The sequence below is a fragment of the Bombina bombina genome, chromosome 12 (genome assembly GCF_027579735.1).
Source record: "Bombina bombina isolate aBomBom1 chromosome 12, aBomBom1.pri, whole genome shotgun sequence".
Classification (NCBI taxonomy): domain Eukaryota; kingdom Metazoa; phylum Chordata; class Amphibia; order Anura; family Bombinatoridae; genus Bombina; species Bombina bombina.
This window is the reverse complement of record NC_069510.1, coordinates 158,046,240-158,061,479: the sequence shown is the minus strand read 5'-3', so window position 1 is coordinate 158,061,479 and position 15,240 is coordinate 158,046,240. Positions and strand designations below refer to the sequence as shown.

Genomic DNA, 15,240 nt, shown 5'->3' with positions numbered 1-15,240 from the left:
CATGTATGTATGTGACTGTGTGTGTGTGTATTTATGTATGTATGTGACTGTGTGTGTATTTATGCATGTGTGTGTGTGTGTGTATTTATGCATGTGTGTGTGTGTGTATGTATGTATGTGACTGTGTGTGTATTTATGCGTGTATGTATGTGACTGTGTGTGTGTATTTATGTATGTATGTGACTGTGTATTTATGCATGTATGTATGTGACTGTGTGTGTGTATTTATGTATGTATGTATGTGACTGTGTATTTATGTATGTATGTGACTGTGTATTTATGTATGTATGTATGTATGTGACTGTGTATTTATGTGTGTATGTATGTGACTGTGTATTTATGTGTGTATGTATGTGACTGTGTATTTATGTATGTATGTATGTGACTGTGTATTTATGTATGTATGTGACTGTGTGTGTATTTATGCATGTGTGTGTGTATTTATGCATGTGTGTGTGTGTATGTATGTATGTGACTGTGTGTGTATTTATGCGTGTGTGTGTGTGTATGTATGTATGTGACTGTGTGTGTGTATTTATGTATGTATGTGACTGTGTATTTATGCATGTATGTATGTGACTGTGTGTGTGTATTTATGTATGTATGTATGTGACTGTGTATTTATGTATGTATGTGACTGTGTATTTATGTATGTATGTGACTGTGTATTTATGTATGTATGTGACTGTGTATTTATGTGTGTATGTATGTGACTGTGTATTTATGTGTGTATGTATGTGACTGTGTATTTATGTATGTATGTGACTGTGTATTTATGTGTGTATGTATGTGACTGTGTATTTATGTGTGTATGTATGTGACTGTGTATTTATGTATGTATGTATGTGACTGTGTATTTATGTGTGTATGTATGTGACTGTGTATTTATGTGTGTATGTATGTGACTGTGTATTTATGTATGTATGTATGTGACTGTGTATTTATGTATGTATGTGACTGTGTGTGTATTTATGTATGTATGTATGTGACTGTGTATTTATGTGTGTATGTATGTGACTGTGTATTTATGTGTGTATGTATGTGACACTGTGTGTGTATTTATGTGTGTATGTATGTGACTGTGTATTTATGCATGTATGTATGTGACTGTGTGTGTGTATTTATGTGTGTATGTGACTGTGTGTGTGTATTTATGTATGTATGTGACTGTGTGTGTGTATTTATGTATGTATGTGACTGTGTGTGTGTGTGTGTATGTATGTGACTGTGTGTGTGTATTTATGTATGTATGTGACTGTGTGTGTGTATTTATGTATGTATGTATGTGACTGTGTGTGTGTATGTATGTATGTGACTGTGTATTTATGCATGTATGTATGTGACTGTGTGTGTGTATTTGTGTATGTATGTATGTGACTGTGTATTTATGCATGTATGTATGTGACTGTGTGTGTGTATTTGTGTGTGTATGTGACTGTGTGTGTATTTATGCGTGTGTGTGTGTATGTATGTATGTGACTGTGTGTGTATTTATGCGTGTGTGTGTGTATGTATGTATGTATGTGACTGTGTGTGTGTATGTATGTATGTGACTGTGTATTTATGCATGTATGTATGTGACTGTGTGTGTGTATTTATGTATGTATGTGACTGTGTGTGTGTGTGTGTGTATTTATGTATGTATGTGACTGTGTGTGTGTATTTATGCATGTGTGTGTATGTGTGTGTTTGTGGAACCAGCAAATTACAGACCTTGTTACTACAGCATGGGGGGCAGGGGGTAAACAGTGTCACTATACAGTACCACTATATACAGTACGGTTGGCTGGACCATGCCACAGACTACTGTGGTCACTTTATAAAGTACTGGGGCGGGTAGGGTCAGGCCAGCCATCTCACCGGCAGATTAAAGACTGTGTCACTGACTCACTATATACAGTACTGATGGGTTAAACAGTGTCACTATATACAGTACTGGTGGGTTAAGCAGTGTCATTATATACAGTAAAGGGGGGGTCAGACCATCTGACAGACTGTGGGCACAGGGTACCTCCTTTTGCAGACGTAATCTGATTCCCTTTTTCTGTGTTAAATGATAAAAAAAAAGTATCAAATTCACTTTTTTTTGGGGGGGGGGGGGCTTCTTAGATTCTTGTACCTGGGCCCTGTGGTTTCTAGTTACGCTTCTGGCCCATTGTTTGTGAGTCAAAAAGATCCCTACTCGGCTTACAACTATGATTTTGTGAACGCCACAACAGTGCACAACAAGGGGCTTGATATATACACTCTCACAAAGTTACTGATGAAGTACTATGTGATAACCACAAAACACGTTTCACCTCTCTGTCACTTTGGGTGCATATTACATTTTGCAATTTTATGAAGAGTGAAGAATGGCCCCGTAAATATGTTAAGTATTAAGAATTTAGATTGTGATCGCCTTGACTGTATCTTCGGCAACCGTTAACATGACAACAATTATTAAACCATAAAGTTTAATCAAATCTGTCAGAAAATAGCTGTTTGCCACTGCCCCCTAGAGGCTGGAGTGTATCTTACAGAATACTGCACTTTTACCCTGCTATATGTTATACTGAGATTATAAGATCAGCGCAGGAGCTTATTTATATCTTCTGATTCTCCACAGCAAAGGTGATGAGATAAATATACTCCATTTTTTTTTTCAAGGGGTGTGTCCCTGAACTGCAATGTTACCCAAGTTTTGCTAACAAAATGAGCAGTGTCTGCAGTATACTCTTTATCAGTGTGCAGTATTGGTGTGCTGAGAAGTAACAACATGAGCATGTGCTAAGCAGTATAACGATATGCGGGGGATCAGTGTCTGCAGTATACTTCTTTATCAGTGTGCAGTATTGGTGTGCTGAGAAGTAACAACATGAGTATGTGCTAAGCAGTATAACGATATGCGGGGGATCAGTGTCTGCAGTATACATTTATCAGTGTGCAGTATTGGTGTGCTGAGAAGTAAGTGGCTCCTGGAGGCTGCAGGGCATAGACAGAGGGAGCTTTGACCTCAGGAGGAAGAGGCCCTGTATGGGGTAGGAGGTGCTATAGGAGGAGCTGGAGGCAAAGTGTTAAAGAGGTGGGCTGAGCGGGAAAACCAGCAGATTGTTATTGTAGGAGTAGAGAAAACATCTGATGGTTTTTTCCTGTCCTGCAGCTGGAGCCCCTAAGGTAATTGCTTGTTCCTTCTAGTTGGAGGTCCAAGCACATTAGGGGTTTATCCCCCTCCTTAAGATATTGGAGTCAGGGGAATCTTTCATATACTATTAATTTTGTGATTTAGTGTGGGCTGTGTATGCTGGGCAGGATTGTGTGATGCGTATATGATTTTCACTCTGCTGCATAGGAGAGTAGTATGGCTGGCTGCTTTCCCCCTCCCAGGCATAGGGGTTAATAGACTTTCAGCCCTGTAAGATTTTGCTTGTGCTACCCCCTTTTGATTTGAAATCACCTTTTCATTTCAATTACAAGTGGGGTTACTGTTGGTAATAGTGGATGAGGAGAGCGCCTTTCCTCATGTAGGTTTTTAAATCTGATTTGGTTCTATCGGAGGCTCTGCGCGGCAAGGAAGCATGGCCGAGCAGTCTGCATCCGAAAGGCAGCAGGGGGGTTTTTTAATTGCAGTCTCACCGGGTCCCCACGTGGTAGCAGCGGTCCAGGGAAAAAGACCACGGGTGGTGATTTGCCACAGGAAGTTTTTTCTTCAGGCTGGGACCTATGACCGATGGAGCCAGGTAGCTGAGCAAACAATTGTGGGGTGTTTTAAGTATGCGCTGACTATATGGAGCGACAGGATCTTTGCAATATGTGAGGTCAGTAACAGCTCCTTTATTTACTGCGTTCCGTTTGACATTTGGGGAGTATTGTAAAATTATTTGTTCCTTTAGATGTGACAATTCGAAGCAATAATTTGGGATAAGCTGCTTTATGGTTATAAACGTACGTATTTTATTTACACCCAGGTGCAAAATGTGCAGCTGCACTGGTTGAGAATCTGTTTTAGATGTTGCTTATTGAACCTGTCTGTTTATCAATAGTGTTTGTTACCAGCGCTTACATGTTCCTGACATTTGCATGTGCTATAGAGACTTTTCTCTGTCATTGCAGTTTTATATGGCACCTTTTATGTTTGTTGCTGCTACTATACGTAGGAATAAGGGTACGCATAGTGAAGGGAATTTATTTCCTCTGGGCATAGTGCTGTATTTTCCGGAATATAAAGTGAATTTTCAAATGCACTCTAATAGAGTTCTATGCTTATGTTTTATGATTAGCTAAGGGGAGGCCCTACGTGTATACGGCGATGGTAGGGTTAACTTTCCCGCCGCTGGATTTTGGCGCAATCTTGCTGATCTAGACCTGTGGCAAGTTTAGGGCCTAATATTGTTTTATTTTACAGAAGGGGTTTTGTGTTTTTTTCTCTCCTCAGGGACAAGTTTGGTTTCTTTAGGGGATAGTGAACAAATATGATAGATACTTTCCTACTGGAGGAACTACCAAAAATACTCCAATTGGTGGTGTTATTTTAAAAAGGCAGAAAAACACTCAAAAAAGGTGGTTTTACCTCCGTAATGACCACCTATAAACTAAAAATAGTTTAGAGAAATGGGAGCTAAATGTATTTTAGAGTGCGCCTGAGATAGCTAAAAACGATTCTCTCAGTCTAAATTTGCCTGAATTTTGAATAAGTTATGTATATCTAATGTATAATGTATATTTTCGAATGTAAATTATATTTGAAAATGAAGTGTAATTGATTACTATATAATTAATAGTTCAAATTAATCGTATAAATGACAAATATCAGGTTTTATATTAAAATAAATACATTTATTTCGTTCACTAACATTCAATATACTTCAATTATTCGGGGCATATTTGTTCACTAGTATTATATTACCTCCATTACCCCAGCTGGTGTACTTTTCAAAATGAGTAAAGAAACGGATCTATTTAAACTAAGATCCACAATTTATGATAGTCTAAGTAATATATTTGAAGAAGAAGAAACTATAGTCCAAAATGAAAACAAAAACCAACAAATTATTAGAAATGAAAGCCTAAAAGACTTGATGAAAGAATTAGAGAACAAATTATTAAGTGAAATGAGACAAAAAATCGAATATGCCTCTCTTAGCAAATACATTGAAGAGAAGTTAGTACCAAGAGGGTTGAGAATAAAGAAACAATGTTCATTTAAAATAGAAGATGAAATATTCATTAAAAAATGGAGAGAAATTTTAGAAGAAGCATCAATAAAATTAATGGAACTAATTAAAGAATTCAGAGGAGACACCCTAATTAAACTAGGAAACCAAATAAATGAACTAGAAGCTAAATTAGAACATTTTAAAAAGGATAAAGAATTTCTTGAAAGGGAACAAATCATAAAAGATCTGCTTAAAACTACTAAAAAAGAATTAATTGAAATAAAGAAAAGGAAATTAGAAAGGGACAGAGACGATTACACTCATTTTAAAGGTAAAGAAGGTGAACAATATTTCAGCACACATAATTGGAGATACAATAAATTTCAAAATACCACAATTGAAAATAATGATAAAATCAGAGATGAAGTTAAGAAACAAAGGGAGGAGAAATTCAACCAAACACAACAAGTAAATTCTGAAAAACAAGACCATAAGTATAACTTCTATGGGAATGACACCAAAGGCACAGATTATAATAGACATTACCAAAACTATAATAGACATTACCAAAATTATAATGGTGCACCGGATTCTAGAAGAGGGTGGAACGATAATAACCAATGGGACAGATGGAATAGAGACAGTTACAAAAATAGGGGATATCAAACACAAAATTACTCACACTACAATAGAGAAACAAATCATCATTCACATAATTACATACCAAATAAATACACAACAAATGAACCATATAATCATAAACCAAATTACAATTGGAACAGACATTATGAGAGACCAAATGATAATTGGAGATATTTTAGAAACGAGGCCAATTATACACATAGAGAACATGACACAGTGATAGATTACCAAAACAAATCAAACAGAAGGGAAAATAACAATATGAACACTCACAATAGATTTAACCCCCTAATGAATTTGGATGAGGATCGTCAAAGTTCAACCAACTACAATAAAGATTTTTTAGACCTAGGCCAGATGAGAAGAGAAGAAATAATACCAGAACGAGAAAAGAGAAATATGAGAAAAAGGAAAGACTCAGAAAGAGAGGAAAGAGAGGAACTGGCATATGTAAAACCGAAAGACAAGAGAAAGAAATAGAACACACAATAGAAACACCTAAAGGAATTTTTAATTTAAGTACAACAGTTCTAACTAAAGAACAAGAAAGAATCCTAAATAAAGGTCTAACATTTGCCCCAACCAATAAATTAAATAAATTCAATACCTATATAGACTTACAGAAATTTGTAAGAAACCTAACTTTGAAAAGATACTTTTCAAAGACACCATTAGAAAGACAAGCGATAGAGCCAAAAATAAACGATACTAACGGGATAATACATTCAAACCTAAAAAATAAATCGACCTTTTTTCCAAAACACGAAAAAGGCTCTAGTATAGAGACTTTCGAGAACCTAGTCACAGAGGACCTAAAAAAACTAAAAATTGAAAGTAATTCTAAATTTAAAACAAAGAACCTTACTAAAAAAGAAAGAGAAACATTAGAAAGTATGGAAAGAGAACACAACATTGTGATAAAGGCAGCGGACAAGGGTGGGGGGATAGTTGTCCTAGACAAAGAACATTATCTAAGGATATGTAAAGAATTAATCCAGGATGAAAACACATATAAAAAATGTACCAGAAATCCTACAAGTTTCTATAAACTAGAACTGAAAATGATATTAACAGAAGCTCTATCAAAAGAGATATTAACGGAAAAAGAATTTAACTATTTATTACCCAAATTTCCAAAAATACCATTATTTTACATCTTACCAAAAATTCATAAAGACACTAAAAACCCACCAGGTCGCCCCATTGTATCCGGAATACACTCTTTAACGTCCAACTTATCAGAATATGTAGACAAATTCCTTCAGAAATATGTCAATAAATTAGAAAGTTATTTAAAAGATTCCACACACGTAATTAAAATAATTAAAGATATAGAATGGTCGGAAGACATGTGGCTTATAACATGCGATGTGTCTTCATTATATACCTGCATCAAACATATAGATGGAATACAAGCAGTAGACCAATATTTAAGTAATGATAAAGAAATGACAATAACACAAAAAGATTTTATTCTAGAGAGCATTAAATATATCCTAACCCATAACTATTTTCATTTTGAAGGGAATTTTTACAATCAAACCTGCGGAACAGCCATGGGTACCAGGTTCGCTCCCAGCTATGCAAATCTGTTTATGGGCCTTTGGGAAACAGATTTTTTAAGCAACACCCCACTGGGAGCGAACCTGGTATGTTTTAAAAGATATATTGATGATATTCTAATAATATGGAAGGGGGAGAAAACAGTATTTGAAGAATTCTATATTAAAATGAATGATAATGACAAAAATCTAAAATTTACTTATGAAATTAGTAAAGAAAAAATCACATTTCTCGACTTAGAAATTTACACGGAAGGACAGCAAATTAATAGTAAAACACACTTTAAGGCGGTAGACAGTAATAATTATATTCATGCACAAAGCTGTCACCACATACAATGGAAAAATAACATCCCGAAGGGACAACTGTTAAGAATTAGAAAGAATTGCACAAAGGATGAGGACTACACAGAACAGTCTATTATTATAAAAAAGAAATTCTTAGAAAGAGGCTATAATAGTGAAATAATAGATAAACAAATAGAATTAGTAAAAAATAGGGACAGAAATGAGATACTTCACAAACAAAAAACAGAAATAAAGAATGAAAAACCAAAAGTACCATTTATAACTCAATATAATCAAGATCATAAAGCAGTAGAAAAAATAATAAAGAAGCACTGGAATATACTAAGACTAGACGACAAATTAAAAGATCAAATAGGCGAAAAACCAGAGATAATCTATAGAAGGGCCAACAATTTGAAAAACCAAATTAGCACCCACCGATTTAAAAAAGAAAAAGATGCCAGATAGAGATCTTAAAGGCAATGAAATAAAAGGCTTCTTTCCCTGCTTTGCATGTAAGTCCTGCAGACACTCAGAAAAAAGAAAGAAGTTTAAATCTAATGTGACAGGAAAAGAATATGAGATAAAACACCAAATCCGTTGCACAGACAAAAATATAATTTATCTACTGTACTGTTCTTGTGGGAAACAATATATAGGAGAATCAACCAGACCTGTCAGAGAGAGAGTAAGGGAACATATACTCTCCATAGAGAATGCAGAAGAAGATAGAAATAAAGACCTCCCTGTTCCACAACATTTTTTAAAATGCAATAATTGCAACCTAAAGAAATTCAAATATGTTGCTATAGATAAATTGAATCCAGATTGGAGAGGGGGAGACGTGGAAAACGAATTACTAAAACTAGAATATAAATGGATATACGAACTAGAAACTAAAACCCCTAAAGGATTAAATATTGATTTTAGTATTACACCTTTTCTAAAATATTAATACACACGAAAATAGACTTTTATAAGGTTAAAATATATCAGACATCTGTGTCTAGTATCAACTACTTCTTGTAGCAATAAATTAATTTCTTCATAAGACACACAGTATCATACAGTAACATACCCAAATATGCCTCAAACCATGAGATTTAATAAATGTGTTTTCTAAATGTAGTCTCGAGCCAAATTAGCCCATAATCTATCTCTATTCATGTTATCATATTATATATGTTTATCACAGAATTTTATTATTATTATTTTATAGTATCATCTCTGAATTTGTTTATATATCATATTAATCAAACAATTTATTGAATACTAACTATTATTAAATATAAGTAACCCATAAAAACTAGTTAGCAATTACATCTCTGATCTATGAGATACGGTATAAATGCAAATGAGTACTGAACTTTGATTACGTTATTCAAAGGAAACTAGAAACAAACAACAAGTTTTAATACACAAAAAATAGGGCAATATATAGTAATAATATAGTAAATCCCATTCGCAAATAAAGTACTATGCTTTTATAGGATTAATTAGTGTATTCAACCACTGCCACCCAACCACAATCTAACAACCAATGAGATAGTGGCCAAGAGGTTTAAATAAGACCGCCAAATCACACTGGAGCATTGTGTATGAAAAAGGCTGCAGGAGACAGCCGAAACGCGTCCAACATTTTGCTCCACAACTTGAATTAGCAACAATTGTTGCAACAACTAAGACTGTGATACAGCACCACTCTAATATTTCAGTTTGGGAGCACTGATGTTTGTCGAAAAAGATTACGTCAGTGTGAATACCCAGATTATCACCGTTTAGCAAAGATCTGGATAAAGAATCACCAACTACCCCATACAACAAGGGGAGACGAACAACATAACAGTGATTAAGTACAGAGCCCATTGTGACACCTGAAGTTGCCCCCTGGTGGGTATGAGTTACAACGGTCACTTAAACAAAGGAGAATTATCAGACATTTTCTTCCTACATTTTGCCGGCAAAGCACGTCTGTAAAACACCTCTACTGTGAGCCTACTGTGACACCTGAAGTTGCCCCCTGGTGGGTTTAAAGAACAACTGTTACAGTAACAAAGGCGATTCATCTGACAAGATCTTCTTACACTCTACCCAGCAAAATAGATCTGGGAAATACCCCCTGGTGGGTTGCTCTTCAACAAAGGATTAATGAAGAACGTAGAATCTTCATAAGGATACCACAAATAGGATTCCACTACAAGTCTATACCGGTATAGTTAACAAACACTTTTTTGTAACCGTTAAGGTACCTTTCTCATTTTTCTACTTTATTTTTGAAAGCCCCGGGCAAAATAATTGTTTTTCCTACAACATCATCTATGCTATTGTAAAATTAATGTTTTTAGGAGATTGACACAGATTTTATATGAGATTTTTTATTTTTTATGAACATATTATGCATATTGCCCCGAATAATTGAAGTATATTGAATGTTAGTGAACGAAATAAATGTATTTATTTTAATATAAAACCTGATATTTGTCATTTATACGATTAATTTGAACTATTAATTATATAGTAATCAATTACACTTCATTTTCAAATATAATTTACATTCGAAAATATACATTATACATTAGATATACATAACTTATTCAAAATTCAGGCAAATTTAGACTGAGAGAATCGTTTTTAGCTATCTCAGGCGCACTCTAAAATACATTTAGCTCCCATTTCTTTAGGGGATATACATATTATATATATATTTATAATTTGCACGTTTATTAATACTAATCGCTTATTAATGCTGATTCTCTTGCTGTGTTGTCTTTCACTTTTGCTCTGCCTTAAGAGCTTAGAGCAATTTTGCTTTATTTCGTGGGATCCATTGTTTTGTCTGGCATTTTGTGGCAGTTCCATGTATTTTGCCTAAACATTTTGTGGTCAGTCAGGTAGTGGTTAAAAATTGTTATACATTTGGGGGAAAAAGGAATGTTGATGATACTCCATGTTGGGGATCTCTTGGCTGTTAAGGGGTTATCTCATTTCAGAGGAGGTTTGGTTTTGTGTTTTATCTTCTGCTGAAGAAGTTTGCTCCCATAGGGGTTATACAGACTATATATATATATATATATATATGTGTGTGTGTATATATAGATGTGTATGTGTATATATATGTATATTGTAATTTTGCATGTTTACTACTAACTCTTCTGGTGTGCTGGTTTACACTCCCTGCTCTGCCTCAAGAGTTTAGAATGGTTTTTGTCTTTATTTCCAGGGATCCCTTTGTTTTGTCTGCCATCTAGTGGCAGCTAACGGTAATTTGGTATAATTTTCTGTTTTGTTGCCTATGTAGAATGTATGTATATATATGTATATATGTATGTTATAGGGGTATTTGAGGTCATACAAATATTTCTATAATTTATATTGTTTAATATATACATTGTATGTGTGGTTATATAAAAAATTATTTTGTTGAGCAATTAATTTTCAATGTTTTGAATTTTAATCCTAGGAAGAATTTAGTTTAGGACATGGGGGATTTTCTTTTCTCTATGTGGTAGTACGGGTGTGCAAATATTATACTCTGTCATAATGAAGAGAAAACTGCGCTACCGGTGGCTTCCTCCATTCTGTTATGTTGAATCTAGCGACATTGCTAGGGTACTTTTTATATCCTATGAGCCCAGCGGTTTGTAGATCACTTTTATAAGTGCGGCCTGCAACGTTAACACTTTGGGTTGGGCCTCTACACATTTGAGGCCTATAAATGTTTCCTTGTGTACGACCTAGATTTATAGCGCTGCGGAATCTGTTGGCGCTTTATAAATGAAATCAAAGAGGGGAGCCACTGATGATGAATAAAGTTTTTTATTGTTCAACAGTTATGAAGAGGAAGCATCCCACAATGGCAGATGGAGAAGCACCAAAGTTTTCAGGTTTCAGCCCTCTGTCCGTAATCATAGCATGGTGCTTTCTAATTACCGAATAATAATAATAATAATGCGGTATTCTCTATATATATGATGGCTGTTGCAACTTCAATGATTTTACGTTATATCTTGATGGGACAGTTTACTTAAAGGGTTTCCCACCCTTTAAGGACCAGTCAATGCTGTAGATTTGCATAATCAACAAATGCATACTCAGAAGACAATGCAATAGCACTTAGTCTGACCTTCAAATGAGTAGTAGATTTTGTTAAATAAATTTCAAGGTTGTATCATGTGACAGTCATCAGCCAATCACAAATGCATATACGTATATGCTGTGAATTCTTGCACATGCTCAGTAGGAGCTGGTGACTCAAAAAGTGTAAATATAAAAAGACTGTGCTTATTTAGTTAGTGGAAGTAAATTGGAGAGTTGTTTGGAATTGCATGTTGTATCTGAGTCATGAAGTTTGGTTTTGACTTGAGTGTCCCTTTAATTAGACTGCAATGATCAATTTTGCTTGCTGGAGTTTATGACAGCAGTCCAGTTTGGCCTAGTGGTTGTCTTGGGTACCTTGCAAACAGATGGTTTGGAGTTCAAATCTGCTGCTAGATAGATGCACGTCTATCTGTTTGGCATTTTCATTTCCTGGATACGGGCGTATGTCATATTGTATTTCGCCTGTGGTGTTCCCACCCATCCTTTATCTCAAGGTTAAGATATATTAACACAGCTAGGAGAAGACAATTGCACTCCTAGTGGGGTATTGAAGGGGGGGGATTACATTTTATTTTCCATGTTCTCTCTATTAGGCTTGCTCAGCCGTAATAATTGGTCCCACTGGGAATGGGTTCTGAAGATGTGATTGCCATGGGCTTGCAGGTGTTCTTTTACCTCAGGTTATCTACATCTGTCCGAATGGAAGAAAGGGGCGGTCTGACATTGTTCCCTACTAGGGCGGATGCCAATATTTATACGCAAAGATGGTGGGGTGCTGTTACAGTTTCAATTTTGGTCAGTTTTTTTTGCAAGGGATCTAGGGGAGTTGGGTTTTGATCACAGTAAAATTGTACGTTGCCCTCCTTTAGGATCGGGGCACCCACTGAAGCTGTTGTTGTGGGTTTAGTGGAACAGGTTATCCAAGGTGTGGTTGGGTGGAGGTTCTTTTAATCTTCTCCCTCATGGGTGTTTTTAAGAATTTGAACGTTTAATTTGTTTATGGCTGTTCCGGTCATGTCCTGGTAGCTCCGGTTCACGTGTGGGTGGAGTGATCCTTCAGCCAAGGTTTTTTTGATAAGCATAAAATAATTTTGAATGGTTTGGAGTACGGGGCCTTAGATGTGATTGCATATTGCTGCTGAGGGTGGGTTACGCTGATCTGTTCCCGTCTCCGGGGGTTGTGGTGTCACAGGCCGGAGGTGTGGATTTAGGTTCTTGTCTCAGAGAAGCCTCGTGTGGTAGTTTAAGTGGTAGTTGGAGAGGCTGTGTGAGCCTTTCCAGGCTTTATACATCCGGTGGTCGGCCATGGTTACGATATTGGTTGGTGCTAGTTCCCTCACGTCTGCAATTGGCTATGGCCATAAGTGAATGGGTTAGCCTCCCCACGGGGTGGGAGAGCAGGTTATGTAGCTCCTTGGACACAGGGTTCCTTGGAGCTTGGGGAGTTTTAAAGAAATAACGGACATATGTACGTCCAGGTAAATTTATATACGGTCTGGTCAACAAGTAATTGGAGATTAGTGAATTAAGTTTGGGAGCTAGCATATTTATAGTTAACAGAGTTTATATGGTTACAGAGTTAGGTATTTGGTGTTTTTGAAACTTGTTATTTAATAAACAGGCTGTGGCCAGTAATTTTACCGAACATCAGATGTCTGTGTATTCTTTAAGTAAATGCTTTTGCGAAATTAAAGTTCATGGGGACGCTATGGGGAGTAGAATGGGTATCTGTGAAAGGCTATGTAAGGCAAGTGTATGGGTGGCTATTTTCAGAAAATTACTTCTTAGGCAGCAAACAAGTTTCCCTCCTTCCCTCCCTCCCATTATTTGCAGTTTTATGTTTTTCAGTCTTTGGCGGGTGCTAGTTCCCTCGTGTCTGCAATTGGACTATGGCCTTAAGTGAATGGGTTAGCCTCCCCACGGGGTGGGAGAGCAGGTTCAGTAGCTTCTTGGACACAGGGTTCCTTGGAGCTTGGGGTTTTTATTAAAGAAATAACGGACTTATTTAAGTCCAGGTGAATTTATATACGGCCTGGTCAACAAGTATATGGAGATTGGTAAATTAAGTTTGGGAGCTAGCATCTTCATAGTTGACTGAGTTTCAATGGTTAAAGAGTTATGTATTTGGTGTTTTTAAACTTGTGATTTACTAAACAGGCTGTGGCCAGTATTTTACCAAACATAAGGTGTCTGTGTATTCTTTAAGTGTTGAATGCTTTAAATAAAAAAAAAAAAATTAAAAAAAAAAAAAAAAAAAAAAAAAAAAAATGAAAGTTCATGGGGACGTTAAACGACGATCATGGGGGCATTTGTGCGGAGACTTGGTGTGGTGGTGCACTGCTCAGACTTAGCTGAGGTTGGAGTGGATGAGTTCTATCTGCCAGATGGGGAGCAGTTGAATGACTTTGGTCCGCAGCTGTTTATCTTTAATTTTCAGAAGGCACTGTGTGCGGTTGGCGGGACTGGGCTGAGGTGTCAGGCCAGTCGGTGGCGGGGGTGCTAGCCCTTAAATTACAGGAAAACTATGGCCAATGGTTAAGTGTGGTGGTATTTTGCATTCCCATGGGGGAATTCAAGATGGGGGTTTCTAAGGGCACGGGGTTCCTTAGAAACTTATATGGATGATCGCTGACGGGCCCAACCACTTTCACGGTTGGGTCCAGTAAAAGGAGTTACGGTCATAGTTAAAAGATATGGAAATCAGGAAGGACTAGCACCGCTGTTGTTTGATGTGTAAAATGTTTACAGTTATTTGCACCTTTATTTATCAAGTTATTAAAGTTTTATTGAATAAAGGGCTGCGGCCAATTTGTACCAAAGCTAAGTCTGTTGTCTGTTATTTATGAGGGTGGTTGTTGGAAGGATGGTATGAGGGTGTTTTGTTGATTTAAGGGGCCGGAGCTTGACGACATAAAAGGTCAAGTGGCTCCTGGAGGCTGCAGGGCATAGACAGAGGGAGCTTTGACCTCAGGAGGAAGAGGCCCTGTATGGGGTAGGAGGTGCTATAGGAGGAGCTGGAGGCAAAGTGTTAAAGAGGTGGGCTGAGCGGGAAAACCAGCAGATTGTTATTGTAGGAGTAGAGAAAACATCTCCCTCCCACCCGTCCCTTATATTTGTGTGAGAGGTGTGTTTTTATTTGTCATTTTAGGTTTCTGTCGCAGTTGGAAGGCGGGGGTGCTAGCCCTTAAATTACAGGAAAACTATGGCCAATGGTTAAGTGTGGTGGTATTTTGCATTCCCATGGGGGAATTCAAGATGGGGGTTTCTAAGGGCACGGGGTTCCTTAGAAACTTATATGGATGATCGCTGACGGGCCCAACCACTTTCACGGTTGGGTCCAGTAAAAGGAGTTACGGTCATAGTTAAAAGATATGGAAATCAGGAAGGACTAGCACCACTGTTGTTTGATGTGTAAAATGTTTACAGTTATTTGCACCTTTATTTATCAAGTTATTAAAGTTTTATTGAATAAAGGGCTGCGGCCAATTTGTACCAAAGCTAAGTCTGTTGTCTGT

At 36.7% G+C, this 15,240-nt stretch overlaps 1 protein-coding gene across 1 annotated transcript in view; it reads left to right on the top strand.

Annotated features, from left to right (window-relative positions):
* The window catches only part of LOC128642715 (keratin, type I cytoskeletal 18-like), a 138,532-nt gene that overhangs the window by 50,174 nt on the left and 73,118 nt on the right, over window positions 1–15,240 (top strand). The window contains exon 3 of the mRNA XM_053695492.1: window positions 4,875–5,629. Coding sequence (XP_053551467.1) covers window positions 4,875–5,629 — 755 coding nt within the window. The remainder of the gene's footprint in view (window positions 1–4,874; window positions 5,630–15,240) is intronic.